This window comes from Penaeus japonicus, unplaced genomic scaffold (genome assembly GCF_977035675.1).
Source record: "Penaeus japonicus unplaced genomic scaffold, GWHDUDI00000001_assembly GWHDUDI00000032, whole genome shotgun sequence".
In the NCBI taxonomy this organism is placed as follows: domain Eukaryota; kingdom Metazoa; phylum Arthropoda; class Malacostraca; order Decapoda; family Penaeidae; genus Penaeus; species Penaeus japonicus.
The window spans coordinates 19,555,185-19,575,636 of NW_028234434.1; the positions used below are offsets into that span (position 1 = coordinate 19,555,185).

A 20,452-nucleotide genomic window follows, 5' to 3' on the forward strand; every position below is an offset into this window, starting at 1 on the left:
AATAGGATAGATGGTAAACAAGTACCCATCGCATCTATCCTCCTTCCTAATCATTCTCCTCTTACCAATCCTACCGTCCTCCCTAACACATCAACACCCTTACTTATCCTTATTGCATATCATTACGAAATAGCCTAAATAAAAAAAAAGGTACCAAAATAGCCTACCCCCCGACCTACTCCTATACCAAGAGAGGTGCCACAGCATACCTTAACTTGTCTCAACCCTTCCCGCCCCTCCCCCCCCCCATCCCTATGGCTCTCGATACGTACCCTATACTCGCGGAAAATGCCCCGTTAACATCCAGGGAATGCATCTCGGATCCCGGCTGCTGCTCCGGTGCTAGGCTATTATATAGGCGGGGAATATTCGTGACTGAGACCTGTGTGTGTGTGTGTGTGTGTGCAGCGAATATGCGAGTGCACGTGTCTTTCCCCGTGTACGTGGGCCACGACGAGTGTGCACGAGTGCCGATGGCGAGGCTGTCATCTTGGGAGTACCTGGCGACACCGTGCTAATGATAGCGTGATGGACAGTCCGCATTGATCCTAGGCCAGGTAGGGGCCAATCGATATCTCGCGACCCTAGATGGTGTGGCCCTTCCAGAGCGCTTCCTGTCGGCCGGGATTCATTCACCTACTCACCTACTCATGTACTCATTCATTCATTCATTCATTCATTCATTCATTCATTCATTCATTCACTCGCCCATTCGATTACGTATGTGGACTTGATGGCGTAGGGAATTTATACATGCGTTTGTTTGATTGTTTGTTTGTTTGTTGTGTGTGTGTGTGTTCGCGCGCGCGTGTGCATGTCCTCTCGCAAGTGTGTAAGATTACTTATAAATGTGCGTGCATGTCCGTTTGCAATGGTGCATGCTAGTTGCCCGTGCATGTGAGCGAGCAAGAGCATGATGCCCTTCGCCGAGGCGTCTCCCCGGCGGCCGGCCAGACTGCAGTCGCCGGTAATGTCAGTTGCATCCCGTATTCCGCGCGGGGAGTCGGTCGGGCGCTCATTAAAAATACAGGAAAGAAACGTTGCACCGCGGAAGCTACCTCTCGATTTGCCGCCCAGACGCCCGAGCGAAGACAAGAATCATACGTCTCAAGATCAGGCTAAAGCTTTGAGGGAATCCGACGTTAACTTTTCGTCTAGATACGTGATCGCTGAGGGAAGGGGGGAGGGGTGTTGAAGGATGAGGGGGGAGTGGGAGAAGTGGAGGGAGAGGAAGAGAAAGTGGGGAGGAAGGAAGGGAGGGAGGGAGGGAGACTACAACAATTTATCTAATCAGAAAGTAATTGATCAGAAAATACGGTGCCTCAAACTTTACACGATATCTAAATTACCCGAAACAAAGCAACAACCAAACAGCTGCTAATTCGAGAGCGTCCCTGAGAGGCGCGTACTCCCCCTTAAGCATGATATATGGCAATAGTGCAGAGTCGCACACTCCCTTTGAAGGCGGCGAGATTGATTGCCAATACATCAAGTCATCGTTTACAGAGCTCATTGTGCGCTCGCCCTGATAGCCCATGCTCAAGGCTGGACGGCGGCGCCCGACGCGGATAAGTTATGTCCAGACGCTGCCTGACGCCGTCCGTCTTGACGCTCCTGCCAAGGAGCTGAGGACGACTAGTGAGGAGGACTAATGGAGAGAAGTAATGAGGACTAAGGAGGTAGGACTAATGAAACGAACACGGCGGCGAGGACTTACCTGTAAACCTGGGTAACGTGGCGACTAGAAGGAGGAGTAAGGTGAGTATCGAGGAGTACGAGGGCATGCTGCTCCTCGACCTGGACGCTGTGGGCGCGGGTGTGCGGGCGGGTGCGGGCGCGAGCGCGGGGCAAGGGCACTGGTGGGCGGCGGGGGGCGGGCTGGCTGCGGCTGGTGGGCCTGCACTGCCCCCACTGTCCATAACGCTACAGTCCTGACACTGTCCACCACACTGGCACCTGCCCCACCACCGCCGCCACCGCCACCACCCCGGAGGTGCCCGCCACCGACACGCCTCCTGAAGCTGCTGCTGCTGCTGCTGCTGGCCCTCGCGGCGCCCCGCCGACACCTCGCCCTGCGACGCCACTCCTCCGCAGCCCTCACAACACGCACAGTGCTGCTGCTGCTGCTGCTCCTGACGCTGGTGGTGGGGGAGGTGCTGGAAGTGGTGACGTCTGCTGTCGCTCACGCTGGCGTCCGCGCTGCATCGTCGCCAACAGTCTGAAACGGAGGAGAGTGTGGTCACGCGAGGCTGGGAAGGAACAACGGCGTCGCGACACAGGCTCAAGCAAAGCCTATCGAGGAGGAGGGAACGGAGGGAAGGGACATCGCCGAGGCCTCGCCCCTCCAGGCGGAAGGTCTGGAGTGGGGGGCTGCTGCCGGGGCTGCAACGCACACTGCACTTGCAACAGCCTGGTGCAACTCCGCCTGCCTGGGAGAGGGGGGCGCCGCCGCTCCAAAATAGCGGCTGCCTGGCTCGTGCCCGGTTGACGTCACGCTCTCAACGCCCTCTGCTGCCTGTGCCCCCATACCCCTCCCCCAACCCTTTATATGCAAGCGATGGCGGCGGCGGCGGCGGCGGCGTCAGCGGCGGTCGCGGGAGGAAAACACATTCGCTCGGCCGCTTAGTGAGGATCCGAGCGAGGAATGGCCAAGGACGCACGCAAGGCATCCACCCCCACCTCCCCCCTACCCCCGAACCAGCACCCACAGACCGCGTGGCTCTGCTGGACCCCCCCTCCCCCCCACATCCCTAGCCTCCTCCCGCTCCGTACCAGCCGCATCCAGACTTAAAGAGAAGAATGTAAAAGTACTGTATATCCATTAAGAAAAATTAGAAACTCCTTCCCTTCACCCCCCCTGAAAAAATACTATATACTGATAAAAAAAAAATGCAATTCCCTCTCCTTACCCTAACACTCAAATCTCCCTTCAAAATATTAAGACGTGTGTCCAATAACATGCAAGGAAGTATACATTTTTCGCTATTTTCGGCCAGGCCACACACACGCAGGCAGCCAGTGCACGAACGCAAGAAAACATACACAAGTATAGACAGACAGACGGACACACAAATAGATAGATAAGGATATGTCAACGAAGTATAGTCCGTAAGGCAACAAGAAAACTGCGTACATAATAAATAAATAAATAAATAAATAAACTCCGTGATATGAAGCATGTATCTCCGTTCCTGTTGCCACCCCCCACCGGATGCCCTACGTACGGGGTACCCTATACCACGCCCATACCCTAGACATTCGCTGTGCACGCGACCTTGTCCACAACCACACCTGAAACCCAAAAGCCTAGACACATAGCCAAAACATAACCAAAATTGAGAGCCTCTTCTTCTTCTATGCCCAATATACAAGTCTGATAGCCATCTTTAAGACAAGCAGTTTCGCCCCCCCTCCCCCCCCCCCAAACCTTTATTCACTCCTGGCAGAAGGAAGAAAATGCAATGTGATCTAAAGTGTGTACATGAAATCAAAACGGAGGAGGAATTCGGAGCAAGAAGCTGGTCCCGCAACGATGTGTTTACGAGGAGAGACTGGCTTCCTTGGCCTCTTTCCTCTTCCCTTCCTCTTACGACGTGAAACGAATAGGAAATTTTTGTTATTGTTGTTGTTGAGGCTTGATATGTCAGAAGAACAAAAGCTACAACTATATGCATGTATGAATGTATTCTTCCATGTATATGTATATATGTAAATACGTATGTATATAAGTATGTACGTATGTATTTAAGTCCGTATTTGTAAACATGTACATACGTACGTATGCATGCATGTGTGTGCGCATGTATGTATCTGGCCATCTATACATGCCTCTATCCATCCATCCAACTACTGCCAACGTCACGAAGGTCCAGACCCTAAGTCTGAGCTGACGCCACCATCTCAGGCCCATCAAGCCAGCTGGACTCAGACGCGGGAAGTGGTGACGCGGCGACGGCGACACTAACGAGATTATGCGTCAGTCGCTGCTGCTGATGCCGGAGGTCGCGCCGTCACAGAGCAGTACCCGCGAAGGACATCCCTGTCTGTGGTCCTGATGATGGTTGGACATGTGCGTGCGTGCCTTGAGTGTCCGTGCGTCTGTGTGGGTGAGTGGGTTTGTTTGTGAGGTGGAGAGGGGTGGGGGAGGGAGGGAGGGAGGGAGGGAGAGAGGGAGAGAGGGAGAGAGGGAGAGAGGGAGAGAGAGGGAGAGAGAGGGAGAGAGAGGGAGAGAGAGAGAGAGAGAGAGAGAGAGAGAGAGAGAGAGAGAGAGAGAGAGAGAGAGAGAGAGAGAGAGAGAGAGAGAGAGAGAGAGAGAGGGGGGGCGAAGGGGGCGTGTGCTTGAAGAGCAGAGACACGACGCCGCCCCAGGAAGCCGCATCGCAGATAAAGGGTGCACAGTCGTTGCTGAAGACAGGTGGCTCTTCTGTTCCGTCTGAGCGAAGCGAGCATGGCACTCGAATGAGTGTGGCACCTTGGGAACAAAGCCTCCGTTCACGAGAGAGAGAGAGAGAGAGAGAGAGAGAGAGAGAGAGAGAGAGAGAGAGAGAGAGAGAGAGAGAGAGAGAGAGAGAGAGAGAGAGAGAGAGAGAGAGAGAGAGAGAGAGAGAAAATGTGTGTGTGTGTGAATATGTTTGAGACAACTCACAGCGACAGACAGAAAAAAACATACCCTCCCTCCAATGTACACCAATACCTCGCAACACCAACAAACAAAAACAAAAAAAACAAAAAAATAATCAGCAACAACACTAAAAGCCAGCACCCAAAGCAAGTAAAAGAGGCAATCCAAAGAGTCAGCGTAATGCCATTAACACGCCACTTCCCCCTAACATGGTCAGCGCTTTTGAACCCAAGCCCCCAAACATGGACGCTGCAGATCCGGGTAGAAATCGTCTCGACGGACCGCTCGGACTGGCTTGCGCGTGCTTGCGTGCGTGCGGGTGAAGATCCGTGCGTGCGGGTGAATATCCGTGCGTGTGTGCGGCCGTGTATGTGTGCGAGAGCGTGTAAATGTACGGGATGTGTTCCGTTGTACAAGTGCGCCGTCTGGGCAGCTTGTCGGAAGTGACGCCGGGAAGGCAAGCAAGCATAAGCAAGCAAGTAAGAAAGCAAACAAACAGTCGCAGCAGTGTGTGCGGGGAAGTGTGCCTGCAGTATTCAGTAGTCTTCCCCCCCCCCATCCCCGGTCGTCCACCACGGAGGCCCCCGCCCGCAACGCCCACCACGGGCGTGTGTGAGAGAGAAGGAAGACGCGGACGTGGGCGGAATACGTTAGGGCCGCCCGTTGCCCGCTGGGTGAGTGAGTTGTGAGGGCATGTGAGGGAGAAAGAGATCGTGCGGGAGGGGGGAGGGAGGGAGGGAGATCATGCGTGTGGGAGAGGGAGTGAGGGAGGAAGAGAGATAAAAAGAGAAGGAGAGAGGGAGGGAGAGAAGAAGAGAGAGAGAGAGAGAGGGAAGGGTGGGAGGAACCCCACCTTCAAATGTAATGAGAAAGAAAGAAAAATAATGAAAAGTAAACTACATCTATAATCCAAGAAAGTCGCGATTACAAAAAGAAAACATAAAACTGACAAGACATCCTCGAGCATAAGCAAACTCTACCCTACCCTACCCTACCCTACCCTACCCTACCCTACCCTACCCTACCCTACCCTACCCTTTCCTTCCCCTGCCCTTCCCTCCCTCCCCCCTCCCTCCCCCTCTCTATCTCTCTCCCCTTCCCTTCCCTTCCCTTCCCTTCCCTTCCCTTCCCTCCCCTCCCTCTCTCTCCCCTTCCCTCCCCCCCTCTCTCTATTTCTCTCTCTCCCCTTCCCTCCCTCTTTCTCTCTCCCCTTCCCTCCCCTCCCTCTCTCTTTCTCCCCTTCCCTCCCCTGCCCCCGGCCAACCCTAAAACTCCTTTGCCTCCGCCTTCTCGAACTTTCTCTCCTGTGATGAGTAGGGGGAAGGGGGAAGGGGGAGGGGGGGCACAGGGCCGTTTGCCTGCCTCGCCGCGCCTAGGTTGCTTCGCCTAGCCTATCTTACCTTGGCATTTGACACTGGCACCGACTCCCCCCCCCCATCTCCTCCCCCAGTTCTTCCCAACCCGCCCCCCCCCCCCCTCCTCACTCTGCTTCGTTCACCGCCTGGCCAGACGCTAGAACACATACGCACGTACGCATGCACACACAACACACAACATCGGGTCTCGTGTGTAAACATGGCGACCCGAATTAATCTCTCTCTCTCTCTCTCTCTCTCTCTCTCTCTCTCTCTCTCTCTCTCTCTCTCTCTCTCTCTCTCTCTCTCTCTCCCGCATTCTCTCTCTCTCTCTCTACCCTCATTCTCTCTCTCTCTCTCTCTACCCTCATTCTCTCTCTCTCTCTCTCTCTCTCTCTCTCTCTCTCTCTCTCTCTCTCTCTCTCTCTCTCTCTCTCTCTCTCTCTCCCCTCATTCTCATTCTCATTCTCATTCTCTCTCTCCTCTCTCTCTCTCTCTCTCTCTCTCTCTCTCTCTCTCTCTCTCTCTCTCTCTCTCTCTCTCTCCTGTCTGTCTCTCTGCAGAAGTTGACGTCCGCTTTCGATGCCAACCGAGTGAGGCGCTGCACTGTAACCACGAGATAAAAAAGCAACAGGAAAAACGTCTCGACAAACACATTTCGGGACGTACCGCTACGAGGGGGGGGGGGCAGCGGGAGAAGCGGGAGGGGGGGATGTGGGGGAGGGGGAGGGGGAGGGCGAGTAGTAGGAGTGGAGAAGTAGGGTCTAGGGGTGGAATAGAGGGGTGGGGGTGTAAAGGAAGTGGGTGAGAGATGAAGCAAAGGTAGGATGAAAAGGAGGAGGGAAAAAATATAAGAATAAACATGAGAAAATAACTCACAATACCGGTATATACGCACTTGTATATGAAACAAGTAACTTTTATAACAAATAAAACTACATTTTAAACACTCGCGGGCGGCGCATGGAGTGTAAGGGGGTGGGGGGGGGGCGAGTGGACGGGAGGGGGGACCGATCAGGGGAGGGGAGGGGAGGGGAGTTGCAAGTGAGGGACCAGTGTAGAGGGGAGGGAACGGTCAAGAAGGGAGGGAAAGGGAGGGGGGACAGAGGGGAGGAGAGGGGAAGGGAAACAGAGAATATTGAAGAGGAAAGGGTGGAGGGGTGGGTGTGGAACAAGGGGGGGGGACGGCCACGGGGAGTACTGTGCAGAAAACATAAATGCGCAAGTAGGACGGACTTACAACTGGGAACACACAAGCTCGCTGTCCGCAATCCTACGGTTTTGAAACTCGCCCGATCTACGGGGCTGTTATTTAATGGTCGTGTTGTCTACTGTATCTCAAATATATTTAAATTACATCTATCATATCTACACGTCTCATCCGCCAAAAATCAACATATTCCACGCCAATCACCTAACGAGCATTTACTCAGTCTACTTTGAGTGAAGTGCCTCCCACCTACATTCAGAACCCGCGGCCGGAATCACGGACAAATGTTTCCCCTTTAATCACTGAAGCTTCTCTTACTTACGAAGCCCCTCACGTGTCATGCCCGGCGCCATATTTGCTCTTTTAAAGAGATGAGGGAAATGAGCCGCACCCGTAAGATTTCACGACCCGCGTCTAACACAACATTATCTCTGTTACATGACCCGGCATGTAACAAAACATAAAATCAACGACACTGATGGCACTGATAATAGTGATAAGAAAATAATGATGATAATGATAATGGGTCTTCAAGCAATCGATTTTGTATCAGAGAATAATACATTTCAACCACACTCTTTACAGGTTATTTGGATGGAAATGGGGTACACCCTATCGAAATTATGTGATAGCCAAAAAGAATTGCCTTATAGAAAGTTTCTTATTAAGACGTTCGTGTGTGAGGCGGAGAAGGCTGGGACTCGCACAGGAAAACAAACATGAACTGAAATATGCATGGCGACATACAGTGTGATACAACCCATTAACTGGCCCTTCTTTACTTCTTTACCACAAATTTTTATCAAGTGAAATCTGAAGGATGCGAAAATGGTTGAATCTGATACCTCCACCTAGAAATCAATCAAATTATCTATCTATCTATTTACCTATCTATATTAACCAGGTGTGAAAATAGGTGAATCTCATACCTTTGTCAATCTGTCCATCGTACGCACCAACACACTCGTTTCAAGGGACTCCCTGGCAGCAAAACCAGACAGGACATTTATAACACGAAATCAATACACGAGCAAATCATCCGCCAACAAGAGCACACACAGTTTACAAACCTATTTTCTAAAAAAAAAAAAAAATAAATAAATAAATTATTTTGCCTTTTTTTTTACCACTTAGAACCGAATAGCCATGCACGCACACATTTCAACGCATCAAAGGACACTCTCCGCTAATGCTAATCGCCCTCCACCAAAATAGGTGCTAAGACGCTATCATTTTTATAGCTCTTCCCCCCCCCCCCTAATTTTAACTATTCTTAGCAATGAATGCATGACCTTCAAACGAGCAAAGCTGGCCAAAGCGCCCCCATAATCTCTCCAAACGCTTAATTCCAGCAATTTCCAGGCTGGGCGGTGGCGGGAACAAGACGTTTGTAAAGGTACCTCCGCCACAGGTATTTCTCGTCGCTGATTGAGCTGTGTGCACGAATGTCGGGTTAGTCCATAAATGCTTTATTCTTTTAGATATGGGTGGATGTGTTGATGGAAGAATGGTTGGGAAGGGAAGAGAAGGGAAGGGAAGGGAAGGGAAGGGAAGAGAAGAAAAGAGAAAGGAAGATAAGAGACTAGCCTAGTCCCACGTTTTCATTCACTTGTCCAACGACAGCGGCTTTTCTCGTCGTCCCAAACTCAGACGACTGCTACCCATGACGACACGGGCCGCGGGGAGAATAAGTCGTAAGAAGTCGTCCACGGCAACAAAAGTTACTCGAAAGTCGTCCTCTCTCTCAGTCGGCACCACTCTCGTTCCGTCCGAAGGGAATGGCATTCTCGCATCCAAGGCCACCACCACAACACGTTCCGCCCCCCCCCCTCATCCTCCCACTCCCCTTCCCACTTCCCTTTCCCCCTCCCCTTCCGCCTTCCCCATTCCCCATCCCCCCTCTTCATCTCTCTCCTCTCCCTCTCCCTCCCCTCCCCCTCACTTCCACACAACTAGGCCGCCCGACACGCCTCTAACGGCATGTTAAGAGAGAGAGAGAGAGAGAGAGAGAGAGAGAGAGAGAGAGAGAGAGAGAGAGAGAGAGAGAGAGAGAGAGAGAGAGAGAGAGAGAGAGAGAGAGAGAGAGAGAGAGAGAGAGAGAGAGACCCCGGGTGCCAGACAGTCGGAGCAAAAGAGACGGAGAGAGAGAGAGGGGGGGGGGCATAAAAAGAGGAAAGGGGATTTCAATGTTAGAAGACCAAATATAACCCGCGGGGCACACACTCCGAAGTTCGCAAGAGAGAAATAGCGGCTTGCCAAACTATGCAAAGACCATCGCCTCTGCCGCCGCCGCCGCCGCCCTTGCCGCCGCCATCGCCGTCATCGACACCGACTGTTTTGAGTGCCCCCGACCCCATATCCCCCCACCCCCCTTCGTCCGTCTGTCTGTCTCTCTTGCCCCCACCCTCTCCTCCCTTCCCACCTCCCTCTCTCCCCTTACCCACTTCGTCTATCTCCCTCTTCCTCTCTCTCTCTCTCTCTCTCTCTCTCTCTCTCTCTCTCTCTCTCTCTCTCTCTCTCTCTCTCTCTCTCTCTCTCTCTCTCTCTCCCCTTCCCATCTACACCCCCCCCCTTTCGTCTGACTCCCCTCTCCCCACCTCCCCCCTACGTCTGACTCCCCTCTCCCCACCTCCCCCCTACGTCTGACTCCCCTCTCCCTACCTCCCCCCTACGTCTGACTCCCCTCTCCCCACCTCCCCCCTTCGTCTGACTCCCCTCTCCCCACCTCCCCCTACGTCTGACTCCCCTCCCCCAACCTCACCTCTACGTACGTCTGGCTCCTCTCTCTCCCCCTCTCCCCGATCCCCCTATCCCCCAATCCCCGCTACTAATCTCCTTTTCAAGTCCGTAGATGAATGGGGGAGAGAGAGAGAGAGAGAGAGTCACACCGCCCGCGTTTGATCTACACGGGCGGCGGCGGCGGCGGCGACGACGGAGAAAAGCTCGCGGGAGAGGAATTCGCCGGGAACGGAATGCGGGGAACGGCGTCCGCGCAGAATGGGATCATCGTGGCGGCGCCCAGCGAGGGGCTCTCTTAAAGACAGACAGACAGACAGACAGACCCTAGACACTTCAAAGACAAGACAGCTCTCAGACACTTCAAAGACAGCTAACTCTTACGACATAATTAAGAGAGTGGAAGGAGTTAATACTGTCTCTGAAAGGATCCTAACCTCAGCTTGGCGGCTAAAAAGTATTTCAAAACTGAAAACACTCGTCTATCCTATCATATCCTATCCTATTCCATCCTCGCCTAACCTATCCTATCCTATCCTATCCTGCCATCCCTAACCTCGCCCAACGCATCCTTACAATGTCACTCGGGGTCATTTCGTCGTCTGGGTAGAAAGTACGATCGATCGATAGGTTGGAGGGGTGGGTGGGAGGGGGGTTGGGTGAGGAGCGGGGGAGGGGGAGGGGGAAATAAGAGTAGGGGAGAAGGAAGTGGGGAAGACGGAGAGGGAGAGGGATGGAGAAGGAGAGGGATGGAGAAGGAGAGGGAGAAAAAGAGAGAGGAGAGGAGAGGAGAGGAGAGGAGAGGAGAGGCAAAGAAAAAGAGAGAGAGAGAGAGAGAGAGAGAGAGAGAGAGAGAGAGAGAGAGAGAGAGAGAGAGAGAGAGAGAGAGAGAGAGAGAGAGAGAGAGAGAGAGAGAGAAAGAGAAAGAGAAAGAAAGAGAGAAAGAGAGAAAGAGAGAGAGAATGGTATGGTATAGCCATCGAGGTAAAAAGAGAAAGGCTTCTATCAGTCAGGTAAACATAAGAGGAAGGAGGAAGGGAAAAGGGGTCGTATGAAAGTTAGCGGCTGAATGTAAGGAAAGGGAAGAGGAAGGCAGGGTTAGGGAGGGGAGAGAGAAGAAGGGGGAAAGGAAGAAGAGAGAAAGGGGAGTGGAGAAAAAAAGGAGAGAGAGGAAAATATGGGGGAAGGAAGAAGAAGAGGAGGAAGCAGAAGAGGAAGAGGAAATGGGAGGGGATGGAGGAAGAGAAGAGAGGGGAAGAGTAAAAAAAAAGAGGGTGTAAAAGAGGAAGAGCAAAAGGGAGATGGTAGAGGAAAAGGAGGAGGAAGAGCAGGAGGAAGAAGAGAAGAAGGATTTGGGAAAGAGGCGTGAGTATGCGTGTGTGTATGACTGTCTGTGTGTGTGCGAGCGCGAGTAGATGGGGGGAGGGGGGTAGGGGGGGATTTGACGTAACCGTGGGAAGACCTTGCGGGCACTGTCGGCCAAGAGACACAGTTTCCCCCTCGGCACCACTACCACTACCACTACCACCACCTTCACCACCACCGCCGCCACCACCTCATGACACCCCCCCCCCCACCCATACGTCAATTCCTGGATCGAACTGGACACCACCACCGGGCTCCTCGTGTCCTGATGGGTGGTAACATCTCATATGCATCTATAATGATGTGGCAGAATGGAAGGGCGGGTGGGTGGGTCGGTGATGAGGGAGGGGAGGGGAGGGGAGGGAGGGACGAAAAGGGGAGGGAAGGGAAGGAGGGAGGAAAGGAGGGAAGGGACGGAAAAGGGAGGAAGGGAAGATGGGGGGAAGGGAAGAAGGAAGGAAGGAAGGAAGATGGGGGGGAAAAATGCAAGGCAAAGATATAGAAGGATAAGAATAACGAGTGATAAAAGTTGCTCGCGGAGAAACCGAAAACCAAGAAGAAAAAAAATTGCGCTCGTTCACAACCCCTACTAACCCCTACTCCCCCCCCCCATAGCGTAGCCCCCCGCAGCCCACCAGACAAGAGGACGGACCTAATAAACAAGCCTAATGACCAGGAAAGGCACCACCGCCCAGGTACTCCAGCGGGACCAAGCCCTTCCAGGTCGCCTCCTCGGAGTCCCTCCCCTCCCCCTCCCCCTCCCATCCCCCCCCCCCAGCCCTTACCTCCCTCCCTCCATCCATCCTTCCCCCGCTGCGCCGAGACCTACAACCATTCCTCGGGCGACGTCGGTGCTCGGGTTGACGCCGCGCGGGGGAGAGAGAGAGAGGTGGTGACAAACACGTCCTACTCGATATTCTCATTCTCATTCTCTCTCATTCTCATTTTCTCTCTCTCATTCTCTCTCTCATTCTCTCTCTCTCTCTCTCTCTCTCTCTCTCTCTCTCTCTCTCTCTCTCTCTCTCTCTCTCTCTCTCTCTCTCTCTCTCTCTCTCCCTCTCCCTCTCCTCTCCCTCTCCCTCTCCCTCTCCCTCTCCCTCTCCCTCTCCCTCTCTCTCTCTCTCTCTCTCTCTCGTTTCGTTTAGTCGAGATTGAAGCGCTTTTTGCTTTAATCTTTCTCTCATTCTCCACAAACACACAATTGTACAATTTCGCGGCGCTAATTCATGGAGTGTGGCGTGCTTGTGATTTTTCCCCCTCGAAAAAAAAAAAATGATATTTGCTTTTTACTACTTCAAGCAATCGCCATGACGTGCTTGCGCCTTAGTGGCTGGCTTTCGAACCTTTCTTTTTCAATTTGTGAGTTGGCGCTTTTAAATTTGCGTGATACGAATCGCATGTTTCCCGGAGAACTGAACAGTAGGTGATTATGTATGCAAGCAAATTAATAAAACTTATCAAATAAATTCGTCCACTTTTAAACCGTGATCATAAAATATAAGCAAATATAGCTGTCTCGCCTAACCACTTAACTTGACACAACAGAAAAAGGCTACCGGGAGGACGGATGAAGTGGAGAAGTGGATAGGTGGAAGATGGGAAGAATAAGCAAAGTTGTGAAGAGAAGAATTAAAAACAACACAAGACTGTAAAATGTGACGGCCAAAACACACACACACACACACACACACACACACACACACACACACACACACACACACACACACACACAACGTAAACAAACACACTCATTTACACTTACATAGAAAGGGCTTCCAACCCACGGCCACAACACCATGTGGAATCCATATGGCAAAGGAAGGAAGGGAAGAAAAGGAGGGAGGGAGGGAGGGAGGGAGGGAGGGAGGGAGGGAGGGAGGGAGGGAGGGAGGGAGGGAGGGAGGGAGGGAGGGAGGAGGGGGGAGGAGAGGGAACAAGAACACACATGATTTACACATATTTCCCACGTTCTGGGTCAGCAAACAAATCCACTTTACAAGTCAGCAGTGTGTCGGTCGCAAAGAAGCCAGAGAGACAGACGTGCATAAGTACGCCAATCAACGCGCCTGAGAGATTCCTATTAATTAATGAGAAGGAATGGGTAATCATGGATAATGCCAATACCAATAAAGACAGCAATAATGATAACGGCAATAGTAGCAGTAACAATGATAGTAGTGGTGGTTGTTATTGTTGTAGCAGTAGTGGTGGGTGTAGTCGTAGTCGTCGTCGTATTAGTAGTAGTAGTGGTAGTGGTGGTTGCCGTAGTAGTAGTGGTGGTTGTCATAGTAATAATAGTAGTAGTAATGGTGGTGATAGTTGTCGTATTAGTAGTAGTAATAATGGCAGTAGTTGCCGTAGTAGAAATGATGGGTAGTGGTGATGCATAACAACAACAACAACAACAACAATAACAACAACAAGAGTTCATCCAGTGCTAACACAAAGCGTCTGATTACAACAGACCATCATCACACACTGTTGTAATCGGGCACTTCAAACTAACTTCATTACCTTGAGATCTGACATGTTGCGGGAAACCGATAAACTTCTTCGACTTCATAATACCTAAACAGCTGTGTAAACCACAACGATGACGAAATGCCTATTATTCAACTGTGTCTTTCTGTGAACGGGGACGAGGACGAGGACAAGGATAGTGGTTGATGACTCATGGCTAGTGATGGTGATTGATGATGATGATGATGATGAATGATTATTATAATTATGATTACGATAATAAAAAACATGTTTATTTATCATTGTTCTTTTTGTAGCTATTATCTTTGTTGTTGTTGTTATCATTACTACTACTGCTACGTTCATCATTATTACTTGAGTCGATATATTTACTGAATGACATGGAATAGTTCAACCACCATGAGTAATCGAGAAAAAAATACTTATTATCAAGACTGTTATTTTCTAACAGCGTAGGTAAAAGGTATATATTAAGAACCAGACACGATAAAAACCCAGTTACGAAAAAAAAATCTACACCGCATAAAAGCCAAGCAACTGTACTAAGTTAAAATGCAGAGCCATGATAAAACAATTTAAAATCGTATCAAAACTGCTGGTCATTCTCAAACACAATTAGAAGTTCTGCTATGAACCAAACTCTTTAAAAAAATACACATATCAAACGAAAAGCCAAAGCACACAACACGAATAGGTTAAAGTAAAGAAAAAGAGAAAGACCTTCCCTTCCTAAGTAAGCGGTGCCTGCAGGAGTGCACGCCAAGGCCCCCCCCCCCCCCCCGCGACACCGGGCCTCACGTTCGCTTATAAAACATAAAGCCACAATGTGGTAAGAAAGTAAGAAGAGCTTTAATCAACAATTAGAAAAGAACGCCCTTGAAAACTGTACTTCCCAACGCCTTCAAAAATATACATATTAATGACAATAATAATAATAAAAAAATAATGGCAGTAATGCTTATGATGTGATGATTAAAAAAAATAACAATCATCATTATAGCAACAATAATAACACAATTATTACCAAATGCTTTAAGAAACTTGCGACACAGAACCGCCGGGGCGAAACACACACACGACCGACCTAAAAGATGGACCGCCCAAAAACTGATTACTTATGCAATCCTTGACACACAACCCGGGGGAACTCTTATAAGCTCCTTCGGCTGGGTTCCAAAAGCTCTCTTGAAGTCAACCACCGGTGGGTTTAACATGTCTGACGCAAATTGACATATGTTGCTTAATGGTCTATATTTTTACGTTTTTTTTTTAAGTTTTGGTTGGCATAGCGTGACAATCATTTATTTAGCAAAGTCCGGGAGTAATAGCTTGTCATAGTGTATTTTTCTTAACATTGAAGTTATCGCCAAGCATATATCAATTCATATTTCGTCAATCTAATACAGCCACATTTGCTACATTGAGAAAGGTTAGTTTCATAACCAGAGAGCAATTTACCTGATGTGGGTTAAGCCTGATGAGTTTGCATCTTGGGTTTCATCAATTAACTTTCTAGGTAATCAGGCCTTTATAATTCCATTGTCCAATTAGCGGATCCGTGGCAATACGTAGTGCATAATTTTGGAGTGGTGGTGGTGAGGTGGGGAGGAGGGGGAGGGGGAGGTCTCAACACCACAGGACTTTCTTCAGTTGTCACATTTGCTTAAAAGTTTGTTTTTGTTCTGCACTCATTATCTCAAACGGACGAGGAGCATTTCCCAGGAAGCCCTTTCTTGCAAGGCCATTTGACAAGACCGATGGTGCAAATGTTCCTGCCGATCCATCCAGGAAAGCGGGAGTAAAACGAGCAAAATCGGGGTCACCGAATCTTGGAATTGCAACGAGCAACGGACATTTCCCTCCACGGGAAACAAAGTCTATCGGCAGATGACAACAACGCAGCCGCACTTACGGCAACGAGCCACGACCACCACACAGCACGACACGGGCGACGCTGATTGGCTGGCGACGATTATCCGCTTCCCACTCGGAGACGGACAAAGATAATCGCCGAACTGACCAATTGGGTCGTTTACAATGCAGCTGCGGACGATCGTTAACCAGGGACGACCCATCACCTCGCGCTTGACAACCATAGTCCCGATACAAAAGCTAAATACATTAGCATTTGTTACGCTGAAAAGAGCGCGGCTTCGACCAGCGTTTGCTTGATGTATTTATCAAATCGGGACGTTACCGGGGAGGACGCCCGGTTTCTTACTGCTTATGACTATATATGCCGTTTGTTTCACGGTGCATCGAACATACGTTATATTTCCCTTCCTTTTTGTGCGATTAAAGCACTAATGCATTCATTGTAAGCGTTCCTAATTCGATCATTATTTTAATGTGTACCGGTATGTAGGTATCTTACTGTCACTCGCAAAATCAAACTACATTCAACATATTACAACCATGATAGCGACAGTGCCGACTGGGCATTTGATTCATCGGTGAATCCAACTCCAAGCACAGCCAATTCAATCGCGGCATCTCCCGCCTCCCAACAAAGACGACTACGCGAAGAAAGCAACGAAACAACGCGAAGAAATGAAACATTACATCCCAACTGTAGAGAAACCAAGGAATCCACAAGATTACAGATAGAATGCCACTACCATGTCCTCCGCGGCCTCACAAAACCAAACCGAAAAAGAAAAAGGGAGAAAAAAAGAGAGATGGATCGCAGTGAACCCGCAAGAAACGTGGGGTATGGGTTCCTTGGTGCGCCCGCAAGGAAGGAGTCTCCCACCAAACGCCCAGGTGCTCCACAACGCGCAAGAATTTAATTCATTCCACCTCTCCCAAATAGGCCATTCAGACTATTTCGCCGGTATCATTCACTTTCGGCCATTGCATGGTCGCACGACCGCCACCCTCCTTGAAGGACGACACCGAGAAACAGGGTAAAGCGCATTTCGCGAAAGAAATGCCCCGTCAAATGATTTGGAAGCGTGTGGGTCTGGGCATTTGAGTGAAGACTAGAACGGCGCGCCACCTCTCTCGTTCTTTTCTTCATTTTCTTTCTTCCTCTATACCAACGGGCATGAAGGTCATTCGACTCTACTTTTGAACAAGTATCTGTCTATTCAACTTCTTCCTATCTGATTTCGTAATGCAAGAGGAGGAAAAGATCGAGAGCAAGGCGACATACCGCAAGAAAGCCATCCCCACCGGGATGGCAACACAGTGAGGTGGACGGAAACAACAGGAACAAGAGACAGCGATGATGCTGGATGTACAATAAGAACATTTTTCTTCAAACCATATGTGTACCTGGGACAAAATCAATGTACATCAATAATGCACACACATCCATAGGGGGCGAAGGTATAAATACAAGAAGGTTGCGAACGAACCGGGACGGAAAATCAGAAAAGGTTTCGCAGTCGGAGGAAGTTGGAAAGCTGCAGCTTCAGATCCAACATGGAAGTGATCATCATTGGGTGGAACAGCGACATTCTACAGACGCGTCTTCCACAAATACTTATCCCTACCCACGGCATTCTTACGTTCCCCTTTCCCATGCATCTACACGTTTCAATTAAAGAAAAAAACTAATGCGTGGCCAAAAACAAGTGGTTAACCACGAAAATGACGATACAGTCACACAAATAACTAATTAACAAACGCACGCCACCTTGCCTTTCGAAATCCTACAGTGTAGAACCAATACTCAATTAGGTGCAATCCATGAATTTCCCTGTTTACAAGAAAACGACGAATTTACTACTGGCATCGGCACAGTAAATCCACGACAGAAAAACACCTATAGCCAGTTAACAAACAAGTCAATATTATACAGGAGCCGATTATCCGTCCCCTTAGAGGCTACACAGGCGTGAAATATAGGACTACAAAAATGCCGTCCCGGACCACAATGAAACGGAACACAGCCTCTAAGGAAACAAACGTTGCAACCAGCTTCTCGTAAAGTGCGAAGACATGTGACATCTTCTAATCGACGAAGGAGCGGGGACAGAGAAGCGAAGAGTGTGGATGATGCAGAGGACAAAGATGAGAGTACGGTCGTGGCAGGGTAGTTGGTCGTCCGTTGACTCGAAACAGCTGCGGTTTATGAAGATCACTTTCGTGCAATCTCTAATTGGTACCAAATTAAATTCCCCATGCCCATTTGTCACTTTGCTAACTCAGAAGGGGAGCTGGTGGTAACAACCAGAATAAATGGTAAAATTAGAACGCCTATTTTCGTTTCGAAGGATTTTCATCTCCACGTCTACACAGATAAAAGAAGATCGGCTGTGAATAATGTATACTTACTAATGTAGGTCTTCTATGTTTCTTAAATACAAATGTTTCTATCTCTTAAATGTACCGATAACATATAAAAAAAAGATTGGTAATCACTGTTGAGCGAGATGCAATATATTTATAACTTCACCTTAGAGCTCTATTTGCTCCACTTAATCGCTTGGAAAGTTAATGTGATCAAGCATGCTAAGCCTCCTGGCCTGAATCCTCAGATTACATCCATTTACTTTTTAAAATATATATACATATATAAATCTTAAAAAAGCATGCATATACAACCACTTATTTATAAATATACAGCCTATACATATGTATATCTCTGCTCCTTTCGCCACTCCCTCTAAAGAATAATAATGGGGTAATAACCCAAATAACACGACGCAGGAAAGATTATAAATGATAACCTCAATAATAAAATCACAAGACAGGGGCAAGATCTATCCACTGCTATCTTGAATAACAATTTCAGATGTGCTAAGATTTTAGAGACAATACGTTCACTATAGTAGAGTAAATTGGAGGGTAAGTTTCTACATCTGATAATCCAATATCCCTTACCCAACAGAAGGAAATTTTAACCCCTACTCAGGTTAATAAAATCTCTTTCTTAGGAGTAATAGATCCCATTCAAAATAGGATTTTGATTGCTGATCGTAATATTAGGTGATAAAACCCACCACGAATGGGAGAACTATAATTCAAAACAAAAATATAACCTAATTTTCAAAAAAAGAACGTTCTGAACCATAGCCCACATAGTAACATAAGGTAAAAAAGACACATTCCCAAATCCCAGTCTCCAGAGTGATAAACCCGAGACACAAGGAAGATTTCACAAATGGTCTGGCGTTGACTGTACCTTGAGAGTACTTGGCGACGGTCCTGAACACGCCGGATAGCTGTTGAGAGCAGACATGGGTCATGACTCTCACAAGGTGTTCCGATTGTTCCATCAGCTGCTGCGTCTCCTTCCACACCTTCTCCACGCTGGTGCTTGGGGCCGAGGTCCTCCTTGGGTTCTCATGGCGGTCCCGAAGGAGGCAGGAATCCTTCACTACGGTACCCGACGCACCACACATCCTGACTAGCCTAGGCCTTATTTCATATATATATTTTTTTAAGCTTTTTCAGCGCTAATCAGGTTTCATAGTTGCACATCATAAATACGGGAGACCAATCACATCGTCCGTGGGTCGTTGGCACATGAAGGACCACATACAAACGGAGGATTTTTTTCTGCTTTTCCTTATTTAAGAAAAAATAAAAATAAAATTTTCTTGGCCAGGCGAAGTGTAGCCGTTTAAAAAATGGCAAAAAACAAAACACTTGGAATCAAATGCACAGAAAATCACTTTCCGCCAGACTTTCACAACTTCCAAAAAACCTCTCCGCTGTTAAAACACTATCGAGTTAATTTCCAGTATACGTATCTCGTATCCTATAATGTGTTGTGCACCATATCCATAATTGTAAAGTAGGCTCCTTACAGTTCTGCGCTAGAAGAGCTGTGGACGGACGAAACGCGCGTACGTCCACTCTCGACCACTACTCAACACATTCTGAGGCCGCGACGAGAGAGCCCGTGGGACCGTGGCGCGCCTAGGCCACCACGGCTACATTCGTGGGCCGCCAATTCATACATCTATTTATTGATGTTCATTCCGTAATATGCGGTATATCTTTTCTTCCGATTTCTGGAGACCCTCTGCACTGCGAGGGTCAGTACTGAAGGGATTGGCACAGAAAATGAAAAAGACTACGGGGGATTTATATATTCACGATATGCGGGAATGTATAACATAAGAGGCTCATTGATGAAATCTTCGGCAAGCAGGAGTCGGAATAAATTGATTAATTAATATTTTTATTTCCCTACAATAAACACCTTAGTCTGCTGGTAAATTGATAATCTTTATTAATAATCATACAGCCTTTAAAAGTCCAAATCTGGGTACTTGGTACTACATATAATTTTACGCACACATAGTAAATACGATATCAATATCACTTTTTTTTCCAAGGCTACGGAATAATCTCTTATAATTTACAACCTTTTCGAATCACCACATATGGTCTGAAACCAATGCATGACGTAAAGCTTGGATGCACACGTATCTTTAGAATGCACCTGCTTACGTTTACTAAACAATTTTTCAGATGGAATGTCTGAATCACGTAGGAATCTAAATGAGAACGAAAAAACACTCTAAAATAATGATAAAAAGAAGAAAAACAAGATCAGTGCTATCAAGGAAATCCCTGCAGACAGATCGTTGCACCATAGAAGTTAAAAGAACTTTCTCTGCTACGGTTTTGTCATGCCCACGTGTTGAGTCGAATCTTTTGGATTCGCAATCTCTCTCTCCCTCCCCCCCCTCTCTCTCTCTCTTTTTCTTTCTCTTTCTCTTTCTC

General features: G+C 48.7%; 1 protein-coding gene across 1 annotated transcript in view; it reads right to left on the bottom strand.

Annotated features, from left to right (window-relative positions):
• The window catches only part of LOC122246960 (uncharacterized), an 80,211-nt gene extending 60,600 nt beyond the window's left edge, over nt 1-19,611 (bottom strand). Inside the window, exons 1-2 of the mRNA XM_043005817.2 lie at nt 18,900-19,611; nt 1,718-2,218 (exon numbers count right to left, since the gene is read on the bottom strand). Coding sequence (XP_042861751.2) covers nt 1,718-2,218; nt 18,900-19,119 — 721 coding nt within the window. The 5' untranslated portion in view covers nt 19,120-19,611. The remainder of the gene's footprint in view (nt 1-1,717; nt 2,219-18,899) is intronic.
• Nucleotides 19,612-20,452: the final 841 nt, after the last annotated feature.